Source organism: Mizuhopecten yessoensis, unplaced genomic scaffold, assembly GCF_002113885.1.
Source record: "Mizuhopecten yessoensis strain PY_sf001 unplaced genomic scaffold, ASM211388v2 scaffold6015, whole genome shotgun sequence".
Taxonomy (NCBI): Eukaryota; Metazoa; Mollusca; class Bivalvia; order Pectinida; family Pectinidae; genus Mizuhopecten; species Mizuhopecten yessoensis.
The window spans coordinates 284629-298748 of record NW_018406337.1 but is presented as its reverse complement, the minus strand read 5'-3'; the positions used below and the strand labels follow the sequence as shown (position 1 = coordinate 298748).

At 36.1% G+C, this 14120-nt stretch overlaps 1 protein-coding gene across 3 annotated transcripts in view; it reads left to right on the top strand.

Moving 5' to 3' along the window:
- LOC110451424 (sodium leak channel non-selective protein-like) overlaps positions 1 to 14120 on the top strand; it is a 66618-nt gene that overhangs the window by 8144 nt on the left and 44354 nt on the right. For all 3 annotated transcript variants that reach the window (XM_021499434.1, XM_021499433.1, XM_021499432.1), the window contains exons 5-11: positions 2261 to 2389; positions 3488 to 3633; positions 4064 to 4206; positions 4926 to 5030; positions 5159 to 5380; positions 12435 to 12602; positions 13847 to 13906. In XM_021499434.1, the coding sequence (XP_021355109.1) occupies positions 2261 to 2389; positions 3488 to 3633; positions 4064 to 4206; positions 4926 to 5030; positions 5159 to 5380; positions 12435 to 12602; positions 13847 to 13906 (973 nt within the window). The remainder of the gene's footprint in view (positions 1 to 2260; positions 2390 to 3487; positions 3634 to 4063; positions 4207 to 4925; positions 5031 to 5158; positions 5381 to 12434; positions 12603 to 13846; positions 13907 to 14120) is intronic.

The window sequence follows — 14120 nt, the reverse complement described above, 5'->3', positions numbered from 1 at the left end:
AAATTGGAAAAAAAATTAAAAGTATGTTTTTAAAGATAGAAATACTGGTCATGGCTTCCTTTTAGTTTTTGTCCAATGAATTAAAAGTCAACGCAAATGTTAAGTAGTAAAAGAAATGTAAGATCCCTGGTATACATTGTACTTTTAACAATGCTTATGATCAATATCAATAAAATAAAATAAAAGTTATAATATGTAACTTGATATTTGTTAACTTCGCTCGATTTTACTGTGTCCAACATTTGATATTAAATCTTGTGTGATATATGAGAGGGATAGCACACAAGATTGTATCAATGTCAATGAAAGCAATTATTTCTTAAGTTTTCAACCATATTTCTTGAAACTTCATTTCTAAATTTCATACATCAATTGTTCAAGACAGTTTTAAGGTCAATTTCATTCAGTCAAGGTGAAGGCTACAGCTTCACAACCTGTTCATGTACATGTGACAGAGAAATTGTCAGTGCATTCCTAACTAAGTATTCAAACCAAATTTTATAAACCTTGATCCATCATTCTCAACATTAAATCATGCACTACCTGTTTGCATATACACAAGCAACCTCAACTTTCAATAAGTCCTGTTGTCAACATTTGTTGCACAATGCTATCAGTTCTGAAACCAACAATCATGACAACTGTAATAACATAGTATGTGTTCTAGCTGGTACATTTGCAGTACTCTTTTGAAATGTATTTGAAATTAATATGTGCATCTTATTTCAAATGCTAGCCTATGAAGATGATAAAGCTGAACATATGCTATAAAGTTGTTGTTTTCTTTGTGAAGAATTTATGCAATGGAAATAGAGGGAAAATAATGTAACTCTCCTAATCTTGTGTGTGTGTGTGAGTATGTATGTTTATATTTTGTTTATCTTATTCAATATTGAAACATACAACAATGTATCATATTGAATTAGAGTGCTTTTTATATTATTTGTTCATGGGAACACAGATTCAAAATAGTTCCATTTTTCATAAGAAGAGACCTTTTCACTGCAGTGAATATGTAAAACACTTTATTTAAAAGTTTTTCAAAATTATTGAGAGACTTGTAAATTTATGGGTAGCAGTAATCCACTTGCTTATCCACAATTTAGTTTCGGCAAGTAAACATCCTTATAAATATTGTTCTGTAACAATATACACTGACTGATGCAAAATTGAAACTTGAACAAAATTCACACGTATTAAAAAGCATGCCAACCCTGGTCGATGTGCACACTTTACAAGATAACTTGCTTGAATATATATTGATCAATATACAAACTTAGACGATAAGTTCTAAGTTGTGAAATCCATGCCTAATTAATTAGCATACTGTACTCTGATTGGTCAATGGTTTATGCCAAGTAACTTTGTCAGATAAGGCAAGGGTTGATATCTTATTCAACAACAAAGGCAAAGTTCAAAGATGTTCACAATCTGTGCATAATCTATTTAATGGTTTAAAATAATCAGGTGTTGGTCAAAGGGGTAAATGCCAGTTTCAGTTTTTAATGTTCTATGAAATACATTGTATGGACAAAGGGAAGCAATTCCTAATTTCTATGCAAATTAATTATCTAAAGGATTAAAATGATATTTTCTAGAGAAAACTTGGTACCCCTCTTCTGACAAACCTATAAAGATATACTGTACACACAAGAAGAATAACTTCACAGTGGTACACTTTTACATAAAACTTTGATTCATAACAAATTAACAGTAAATCCTCCTGTACAATATGATGGGAACTTCGTCTTTATTTTGTTCTCCATTCCAAAAATAGTATATATATATCTTTTGCCTTAGCTTTCAGTACTTTCAGTACTTTGATTTTTTTATGATAACTAAAACTTTATCAGATTCTTAGTCTTACTGTAAAGTACATACAATTTTGTACTATAGACATTATACAATTTTGTATAGATATTATACATAAGCAATATAGACCGAAATTGCAGCATCAGCTGTATGCTCCCCAGGGAGTATAGAAAAATATTGGCTGGTTGCAAAGGCCCTATAACCATGGAGAAAAATTTGTGAACCGCTTTGAGACGACCTACAAACAAGGTTGTGATAAAGCGATATATAAGAACCTCAAATTAATATTGTTATATTAGTATTATCTGCAAATTCAATGATGTCAGAAGTATTTATAGAATACAAATTTGTAAAACACAAATGTGTGAAATCAAAGCTTATAGCTTATATAGCTTATATTCCGTCAAATTATAACTTCTATAGCAAGTTTTCTGGTTTTCATTTTCAGACGATCTGGCCAGCAGATTTACAATGTGACAATATTCTTCCTATTCTTCATGTCGCTGTACGGAATCCTTGGAGTACAGTTCTTTGGAGAACTTAAATATCACTGTGTTCTCAACACCTCAGATCCCAAGTAAGGACCATATACCTTAACTCATTTACCCCTGAAGACACATTTAAATTCTTCCAAGTCAAAGGTTGGAATAGTTCATTATGAAATTTCAGGGGTGAATGAGTTAAATATACCAATCTCCTCAGTTTAATATGGGTACAAAGTGATATGTTATCTAGGCTCCTATTTAGTATGAAGAGTAGTGGTGGCAAATGACAGTTTTGTCTCACACTTCTAAGTACACCTGTAGCCCAAGGCTATATTTGCGTATCCCGGTTGAAACGGTACGTGTGGTGTAGAAATATTCCAAGATAAACGAACGCACTTGGACCAGGCTATGAGCAGAGCTAAAAATGCAGTGTTTCGGAAAATAAAAAACAATGTATCAAGAATATTATGCGTCCACTGAATTACACAACGTATCTTAAAAACTACATTTGGCTTGACATTGTTTTAGAAAGAAAAAAATGCAAAGTAGCAATAGTCAGCGTTTTAGTTTTGGTCAGGAACGTCTGGACCCCTCAATCTACACGTGCCAAATTTTCCTGAGGTCAGCCTCGGTCAAGATTTGTGCCTGTCGTTTTCTTTACAGGTTCAACCGGTTCAACCAATTCAACCGGATACGCAAATGTACCCCAAGAGTATGTCTGTTAATTTTTTGTTTTGCACCATAACTTCCTTAAAATTTAGCAGCTGTATTGTGCTAAACTTTGCCCAGCATCATCAACATGTTGAGATTGTTTAGTATCTGATCTAAAATTCAGTTTACTTGCCATAATACTAATCAAGCAAACACATCTACAATACTACAGTACTAGCCAACAGGCAGATTTGAAAAAAAATCTACTGTTAACCAAATTAATAATTTGATACTTATTACTGAAAATGTTCATGTGTCTGCTTGTGAGATAAGGAATTTAAGCACAAAATGTTTCAAAATGTTGGTAAAACAGAAAACATACTCAGGGGTTAAATCTACGCTGAGAAAGTTTTGATTGTACATCTTACACAAACACTTGTACTTGTAAGTAAGAGTATGGCATCTTTTTTTTTCCATACAAATCCCATTAAAATTGAGGTGATTTTTATATGACAAGTTATAATAAACACTTTTTTCAGCAACGTCTCCATCATGGACCTTGCTATCCCGGACACATACTGCTCTCCCAAGCCTGAGTATGGCTACCAGTGCCCACCTAATATGACCTGTATGGAACTCCAGTTGGAACGGGGAGAGAGAGGCTTCAATGGTTTTGATGAGTTTGGTATGTGGTATTTTATGTCTGCAAAGAATATGGGAAAAAAGTGATTTGAAATTGGAGCATTTATATACCTAATATCCCTTAATATATATATACCTAATATATATACCTAATATACCTAATATAATATACCTGTAATATACCTAATATATATACCTGTAAAATACCTAATATATATACCTTTTATATAATAGCTATATTTTCAATTATAGTATTTCAGTTCTAACTTCTTGTAATATAATGTACATGTACTGTTCTGTTTCACTGTCATTTCTTATATCACTAATCAGGTGACCACTAGTCAGGTGAGTGCTTAGGCTTTTGGAATGCTTTTCTTTTCTGCAGCAATGAGTGTATTCATGATGTAGGTGGCCTGATTTAAGGAGGGATGTCTGCCAATATAAAGTAACTGGATATCTTTTTTCTTCTGCAGCAACAAGTTTTTTCACGGTGTATGAAGCAGGCTCCCAGGAGGGATGGGTTTTCCTGTTGTACCGTACCACTGACAGTCTACAATCCTGGCTGGCCTTTGTCTACTTCACAACACTTATATTCCTCATGGCTTGGCTTGTAAAGGTAGGGTACATGACATCCTCAATACTCTAGGGGTTACGCTCACATTTGGCCTCTGCACCCTTTGAATGTGCCATGGCAAAATTGAAGGCACACAGCTAGCTGTTTGATAGGACTCGGGTGAAAAAACATGACCAATCACGGGCTGATACCTAAAAGATTACAGAGGAGCAACACCAAACTTTAAAGCCAGTCGATTTTACTGTTATACAACCGACAGATTGTTTTGATGTACATCAAGGGATCAAACTAAACCTCTCGTCCCGTTCACAAGGTGTCGCAGACTAATCCTTCAATTTCGCTAAGAAATATTCAAGAATTACAGAGAGCGAAATTAGCGTTACCCCTGGAGTATTGAGGCTGGGTTTAGGGAGAGTAAGACTTCTCCTTGGATTCCACAGGTTTTGAATTTAACTGAGAAACAAACCTGGATATTTAACAATTGTGTGACACTTTTAAGTTAGTTTATAAATGTACTACACATTGCTTCAAAGTACAGTATTTAGGATTAAGAAAAAAGTAAGAAAGATGTTGATGACTAGTTTTTTTCCAAATTTTTCAAATGTCGAAATAATCATGAAGACTTTTAACCAAATAAAACATCATATGATTTACATTATTCACATTATGTAATTTTGTTTGTTTAAAAAGTACATATAGCAGTAATCAATTAGCTTGAATATCTTCAGTCTAATACATTTTATGTGTTTGTTTGGTTGCAGAACATTTTCATAGCTGTGATCATCGAGTCGTTTGCCGAGATTCGCGTGCAGTTCCAGCAGATGTGGGGGCCAAGAAAGAGTGCCCCAGACTCTGACTCCTCTCAGGTTAGTCTATGTAGGGAGGAACATACATAGTAAAAGGATGTATACAGTGGGTTTGCTTATTATGATATTCTATTTGTCAGATATTTTTTTTATAATACCTAGTATATTATAATAAACATGTGTTACAGGTGATCCAGACAGAGGGGAACACATGGAAGATGGTAATGATAGATGAGAACAAGGCCCAGGGAATGGCTCCCCCTGTGTTCCAAAGAATCATGTGTTCCAATGTGTTCCACACATTCTTCCTATTGTTGGTCCTTGCCAGTGCCATCACGGAAGCCAGCCTCTCCTTCGATCACAAGACTCGTTTACCTGAAAACAAGCTAGATGGATTCTACTATGCAGAGGTCAGGATCAGTTGTCTACAAAATTTGTTTGTAGCCCCTTTTTTGCTAGTCAGATAGCAGGTTATAGACCTACATTTATTTCATGAGATATTCATATTGGGTTTAACGCACTAGGATTCATCTGTCCAATACACATATTTGGATTTAAAAGTTCATTTGCCTGTGTTCACCATAATATTTGTGTATTTATTTATTTGAATGTTGATTTTCCTTTCAGGTAGTGTTCACCATAATGTTTGTGTTTTTTATGTTTTAATGTTGATTTTTAGCTCACCTGCCCGAAGGGCAAGTGAGCTTATGTCATGGTGCGGCGTCCGTCCAGCGTCGTCCATCAACTTTTCCTTTAAACGACTTCTTCTGCGGAACGGACAGGCGTAGAGCCATGCTATTTGACTGAAAGATGCCTGGGTAGGAGCCCAACAAAGTTTGCGAATGAAAATGACCTTGACCTACTTTCAAGGTCACAGGGGTCAAATATGTCAAACTCTTTAAATGACTTCTACTGAAGAACTAAAAGGTATATAACCTGTATATTTGGCTGGTGGCTTCCTGGGATAACGCCAGACAAAGTTTGAGAATGAAAATGACCTTGACCTGCTTAAGGTCACAGGGGTCAAATATGTCAAACTCTTTAAAATGACTTCTTCTGAGGAACTAAACGCTGTAGAACCTTCATATTTGCCTTGTGGCTTCCTGAAATAGAGCCCGACAAAGTTTGAGAATGAAAATGACTGACCTTCTTCAAGGTCACAGGTGTCAAATATGTCAAAAACATCAATCAACTTCTTCTGAAAAATTGAAAGGCATAAAATTATAATATTTGGCTAGTGGGTTCTTGAGATAGAGCTCACCAAGTTTGCAAATTAAAATGACCTCAACCTACTTTAAATGTCACAGAGGTCAACAACATTTCAAAGGATTTGTTCTGAAGAACCAAAAGGAATGGATTTATAAGATTTGGCTGGTAGCTTCATGGGATAGAGCTATAAAAGTTTGAGAAGGAAAATGAATTGACATACTTACAAGGTCACAGGGAAAAATATGTCAAACAACTTTTGAAGAAGAACGATGGCCAAAAAGCATAAAATCTAATAATATTTGACTGGTAGTTTCAACAGATGGAGCCGACAAACTTTGCGAGTGACAAATTTGTAATACGATATAATATTTAATGAGAATATTTGCTATGACTACTTAAATATTCAGGTGAGTGATACAGGCCCTCATGGGCCTCTTGTTTTTTTTCAGTTAATGTTCACCGTAATGTTTGTGAATTTAATTTGCTTTTCAAGGAAGTGTTCACCATGTCGTGTGTGAATTTAATTGTTAGCTAACCTGGTCCGAAGGACCAAGGTGAGCTTATGTCGTACCGTGGCATCTGTTGTATGTCCGTCCGTCGTCCGTGCGTCAACAATTTCTTCAAACCACTTGCTCTTCTTAACCACTGATTGGAATTTGACTAAATTTGACTGGAAGCATCCCTAGGTAGTGGGGATTCAAAATTGTACAAATGGTGCGGCTGACCACCCCTCCCCCAGGGGCCTGAGCGGTGGGGCCAACGGGGGTAATTTGGCTATAATTGCTATGAAAAACTTCTTCTGTAGAGCTTTGCAATGGATATTGATCATACTTGGTTGGAAGCATTCATGGGAGGCAGGGATTCAAAATTGTGCAAATGGTGGGGCTGACCCCTAGAGGTCTGATGGGCGGGGTCAAAAAGGGCTATTTTGCTACATTATTTTAGCGACTTCTCTGGATCCGGAACCAAAAGATGGATATCAATCATATTTGACTGGAAGCATACCTAGGAAGCGGGGATTCAAAATTATACAAATGGTGGGGCCAACCCCCAGGGGGTTGAGAGGCGGGGCCAAAAGGTGGCAGTTTGGCTTTATTGCTATAAACGACTTCTGTAGAACTACTATGCACTGGATATAAATCATATTTGGTCGGAAGCATTCATGGGAGGTGGGGATTCAAAATTGTACAAATAGTGGGGCTGATCCCCCTGCGAAGGGGTGGGGCCAAAAATAGTTTATTACTTGGAAATGGTTGAGATCCCCACCCTATAACCATATACAATTGCTGAGTATAAAGAAAAGAATGCACATATGCTTCCAGGATGGCCCTGGGGTCTGGCTCCGCCCTTGGAGAATTAACCCCTGGGTCATCACTTTTAAACGGTTGAGATCCCCACCCCAAAACTATATATATACAATTGTTGGGCATAAAGAGACAAATGCTGTCATGATATTAGAATTGACTCGGGATCTGCCCCACCCTTGCAAACCTAACCCCTGGGTCATAACTTTGAAAGGGTTGAGATCCCCACACCAAAACTATATAACAATGGTGGGCATAAAGAGATAAATGCTGTCATGATATTAGAATTGACCCTGGGGTCTGGCCACAACCCTAGGGACCTAGTTTCTTAGTCACAGATTGGAAACAGTTGAGATCCCCAACCCATAACCATACATAAACTTGCTTGGCATGAACAATCTAATACAGATATGCTACAAGGTTTGGCCTTATGCCATGGTCTGGCCCATTCCCTTGGATATTATACGGAGAATATTTTGCCATGTTTGCTTAGATATCCAGGTGAGCGATACAGGCCCTCTGGGCCTCTTGTTTGGATTTCACCATGTCGTGTGTGAATTTAATTGTTTGGATGTTGATTTACTTCACAGGTAGTGTTCACCATGTCGTGTGTGAATTTAATTGTTGGGGGCTCTCACTCTATGTTGAAACATATAGTTCAATTTTGGCATTTAATTCTTGGGGAATTCTACCCCCAATCTTATAATAATATTATACATGTAGTATTTTACGACAGTATGTTTCAGCTTCTCTCATATCGTTGAGGGTCTAGCTAACATATTCAGCTTCTCTCATATCGTTGAGGGTCTAGCCGTAGTCGTTGAATATTCCATTTCTCATGCAGCTTCTCCAGGGTCGCTCGCAGAGTCTAGTAGCTTCTCTGGAATCGTCCAGGGTCTAGTTGCTTCTCTGTATCTTTGGAGTCTTGCTCGATCATGTAGCTAGCTACTCTGGGACACCTCAGAGTCCAGATTCTTTAAATTTTAAATATCCTATTAGTAAGTTTAATCGTTTTGGTATAGAGTGAGTAGCCCCTGATACGCCAAACTTGTAGCTTGTATGTATTATAACTGTAGTAATAAACAGGTTAAACTGTTCTTGCGTGTTTAGTTGTATATAAAATGATAGTTTGATATTTTAATATTAAACTATAGTTTATATACAATGAGTTTGCCTTGCTGCCTATGTTTTCTGTTTTCTGTAATGTAGGTCGTATGTATTTATGTAGTTGCCAATTAGCATGTATGTTAATGAGAGTAGAGGGATGCTGCTGATTGACCAATCAGCGTCTGCCTGAGGGAATGCCCTGTTAGGGATTTGGAGCCCCCACAGCATAGTTTTCTGAATCATTGAAGGAGATTGTTGTGCATTCCCACCCGCCATCCCCTTCAGCACCTGTAATTGTACTGTTTATTCATGTAATATATATATATAATCTGTACTTTATATATGATTGTAATACCATATACGTATGCTATAACATTACTTTGGTGCTTTGGTTTTGCTATACCCTTAAACTGTCATATGAATGTCATCTCAGTTGGTCTCCTGATTTTGTTTTAATTGTTTGGGCTACTCACTCTTAATTTTAAAACATATAGTTTAATTTTGGCATTTAATTCTTGGGGAATTCTACCCCCAATCTTATAATAATATTATACATGTAGTATTTTACGACAGTATGTTTCAGCTTCTCTCATATCGTTGAGGGTCTAGCTAACATATTCAGCTTCTCTCATATCGTTGAGGGTCTAGCCGTAGTCGTTGAATATTCCATTTCTCATGCAGCTTCTCCAGGGTCGCTCGCAGAGTCTAGTAGCTTCTCTGGAATCGTCCAGGGTCTAGTTGCTTCTCTGTATCTTTGGAGTCTTGCTCGATCATGTAGCTAGCTACTCTGGGACACCTCAGAGTCCAGATTCTTTAAATTTTAAATATCCTATTAGTAAGTTTAATCGTTTTGGTATAGAGTGAGTAGCCCCTGATACGCCAAACTTGTAGCTTGTATGTATTATAACTGTAGTAATAAACAGGTTAAACTGTTCTTGCGTGTTTAGTTGTATATAAAATGATAGTTTGATATTTTAATATTAAACTATAGTTTATATACAATGAGTTTGCCTTGCTGCCTATGTTTTCTGTTTTCTGTAATGTAGGTCGTATGTATTTATGTAGTTGCCAATTAGCATGTATGTTAATGAGAGTAGAGGGATGCTGCTGATTGACCAATCAGCGTCTGCCTGAGGGAATGCCCTGTTAGGGATTTGGAGCCCCCACAGCATAGTTTTCTGAATCATTGAAGGAGATTGTTGTGCATTCCCACCCGCCATCCCCTTCAGCACCTGTAATTGTACTGTTTATTCATGTAATATATATATATAATCTGTACTTTATATATGATTGTAATACCATATACGTATGCTATAACATTACTTTGGTGCTTTGGTTTTGCTATACCCTTAAACTGTCATATGAATGTCATCTCAGTTGGTCTCCTGATTTTGTTTTAATTGTTTGGGCTACTCACTCTTAATTTTAAAACATATAGTTTAATTTTGGCATTTAATTCTTGGGGAATTCTACCCCCAATCTTATAATAATATTATACATGTAGTATTTTACGACAGTATGTTTCAGCTTCTCTCATATCGTTGAGGGTCTAGCTAACATATTCAGCTTCTCTCATATCGTTGAGGGTCTAGCCGTAGTCGTTGAATATTCCATTTCTCATGCAGCTTCTCCAGGGTCGCTCGCAGAGTCTAGTAGCTTCTCTGGAATCGTCCAGGGTCTAGTTGCTTCTCTGTATCTTTGGAGTCTTGCTCGATCATGTAGCTAGCTACTCTGGGACACCTCAGAGTCCAGATTCTTTAAATTTTAAATATCCTATTAGTAAGTTTAATCGTTTTGGTATAGAGTGAGTAGCCCCTGATACGCCAAACTTGTAGCTTGTATGTATTATAACTGTAGTAATAAACAGGTTAAACTGTTCTTGCGTGTTTAGTTGTATATAAAATGATAGTTTGATATTTTAATATTAAACTATAGTTTATATACAATGAGTTTGCCTTGCTGCCTATGTTTTCTGTTTTCTGTAATGTAGGTCGTATGTATTTATGTAGTTGCCAATTAGCATGTATGTTAATGAGAGTAGAGGGATGCTGCTGATTGACCAATCAGCGTCTGCCTGAGGGAATGCCCTGTTAGGGATTTGGAGCCCCCACAGCATAGTTTTCTGAATCATTGAAGGAGATTGTTGTGCATTCCCACCCGCCATCCCCTTCAGCACCTGTAATTGTACTGTTTATTCATGTAATATATATATATAATCTGTACTTTATATATGATTGTAATACCATATACGTATGCTATAACATTACTTTGGTGCTTTGGTTTTGCTATACCCTTAAACTGTCATATGAATGTCATCTCAGTTGGTCTCCTGATTTTGTTTTAATTGTTTGGGCTACTCACTCTTAATTTTAAAACATATAGTTTAATTTTGGCATTTAATTCTTGGGGAATTCTACCCCCAATCTTATAATAATATTATACATGTAGTATTTTACGACAGTATGTTTCAGCTTCTCTCATATCGTTGAGGGTCTAGCTAACATATTCAGCTTCTCTCATATCGTTGAGGGTCTAGCCGTAGTCGTTGAATATTCCATTTCTCATGCAGCTTCTCCAGGGTCGCTCGCAGAGTCTAGTAGCTTCTCTGGAATCGTCCAGGGTCTAGTTGCTTCTCTGTATCTTTGGAGTCTTGCTCGATCATGTAGCTAGCTACTCTGGGACACCTCAGAGTCCAGATTCTTTAAATTTTAAATATCCTATTAGTAAGTTTAATCGTTTTGGTATAGAGTGAGTAGCCCCTGATACGCCAAACTTGTAGCTTGTATGTATTATAACTGTAGTAATAAACAGGTTAAACTGTTCTTGCGTGTTTAGTTGTATATAAAATGATAGTTTGATATTTTAATATTAAACTATAGTTTATATACAATGAGTTTGCCTTGCTGCCTATGTTTTCTGTTTTCTGTAATGTAGGTCGTATGTATTTATGTAGTTGCCAATTAGCATGTATGTTAATGAGAGTAGAGGGATGCTGCTGATTGACCAATCAGCGTCTGCCTGAGGGAATGCCCTGTTAGGGATTTGGAGCCCCCACAGCATAGTTTTCTGAATCATTGAAGGAGATTGTTGTGCATTCCCACCCGCCATCCCCTTCAGCACCTGTAATTGTACTGTTTATTCATGTAATATATATATATAATCTGTACTTTATATATGATTGTAATACCATATACGTATGCTATAACATTACTTTGGTGCTTTGGTTTTGCTATACCCTTAAACTGTCATATGAATGTCATCTCAGTTGGTCTCCTGATTTTGTTTTAATTGTTTGGGCTACTCACTCTTAATTTTAAAACATATAGTTTAATTTTGGCATTTAATTCTTGGGGAATTCTACCCCCAATCTTATAATAATATTATACATGTAGTATTTTACGACAGTATGTTTCAGCTTCTCTCATATCGTTGAGGGTCTAGCTAACATATTCAGCTTCTCTCATATCGTTGAGGGTCTAGCCGTAGTNACAGGTAGTGTTCACCATGTCGTGTGTGAATTTAATTGTTTGGATGTTGATTTACTTCACAGGTAGTGTTCACCATGTCGTGTGTGAATTTAATTGTTTGGATGTTGATTTACTTCACAGGAAGTGTTCACCATTTCTTGTGTGAGTTTAATTGTTTCGATGTTGATTTACTTCACAGGTTGTGTTTACCATGTCGTGTGTGAATTTAATTGTTTGGATGTTGATTTAATTACTTCACAGGTAGTGTTCACCATGTCGTGTGTGAATTTAATTGTTTGGATGTTGATTTACTTCACAGGTAGTGTTCACTATGTCGTGTGTGAGTTTAATTGTTTGGATGTTGATTTACTTCACAGGTAGTGTTCACAGCACTGTTTGTGTTTGAGGCTATGTTCAAGATCTGGTGTCTGAGCCTACAGGGATACCTGAAGCGATCACTCCACAAGTTTGAGTTATTGCTGGCCATTGGTACAATGCTACATATCTTCCCCAGTCTCTACCGATCACAGTTTACATACTTCCAGGTGGGTTGCATGTTTGTTAGGCAGGGCTAGACACTAACTTTTTTTCTTGCTAGTTCACAGGACTAGTTTTATTTAGTTGAATAGATTATTTACTAGTCCAAGATTTCCTGATAAGGAAACATTGTGATCTTCTGCACGAAACACCAAAAGCAACCGACTGTAGGAGACTTAAAATAACTACTACCATAATAATATGGTGAAGTTTTAGGAAAACTTTGACAATTATCATGCAATATATCTTATTTTAAGCAGTTTTCTAAATTTCAAAAAGGAATATTCTTATTTCATAACCATATTTTATAAAAAAAAAAACAACAGTTGAGTAGGTGACTTACTAGTCCTTGCTGAAATCTACTAGTGCAGGACTAGTGTTAATGTCGACCCCTGTTGTTAGGGCTCCACTTCAGGTGCCTTGTATCAATCACAATGTCTGTCTGTCTGTCCACACTTCTTTTCTGGAGAATATTATTACACGGATGTCAAAAGACTTACCTTTTCTGAAATTTGACATGGTGATACTGTGTAATACTGATTTTAAAAAAATCTTAGGTCAAGGTCTCTGTAACTATAAGTAGACGACGGATACAGTCCTTGTCTTGGAATCGAGAAGACTAATATTTTTGAAATTGTGATATTTATACAAAGGTATGAGAGGACTTAGGATTAGTTCGCATTTTAGAAAGAAACTAACGGTCAAGCTCACTGTTCCTGTTATTATTAATAGAAAAATGTCTGAAAATAACAAATTACACAAAAGTTTGCTCTTTCAACAGATGAAAAAATCCTGTTAATATTTAAAATTTCTATTGAATACATTTTCATACTAGTAGTGACAAAAAATTGGCTAAAATGTGTACTTATTGTATGTTGTACATGTAAATCCAGAATGATAAATTCATTTGCACAATCAACCGTCAAAGCAAGGTCATTGTCCAATGCTATCATGAGGTCATAGTTTAAGTTGTTTAACAATACAATACAATACAATAGAGTGGTGTGAATATTTGTGTATTTTGTGTGGAAACAAAGCAAAAGTTAAAAATATTTTGGTCTAAAAATTAAAATGAATTTCGAGTTTTTAACTCATTCACCCCGGAAATTTTATAATGAACTATTCCAACACTTGAATTGGGAGAATTCAAATGTGTCTTCAGGGGTGAATGAGTTGATTTCATATTGCTGAAATTTGTTATAATTTTTTCATCTTTGCATCTCAATATAGCAACTTTGAATTCAATTTGTAGGTGTTACGAGTTGTCCGTCTGATTAAAGCCTCGCCAATGCTTGAGGACTTCTGTTTTAAGGTAAGTTAACAGCATCGGTGTCACTTTAATGACATCGCTATTAAGTTTATATACTGTACTTTATTCAGCCTTTAAATGTGCCAGTACATATTTTAGCGGTGATATTATTCTAATAGCTCTTTTCATTCTGTAAATATCGAGTTTAATTGAGCACTTATTACAGTTTCTGTATATTGTTTTCCATACTACACATGTTGTTGATGCATCAATTCAT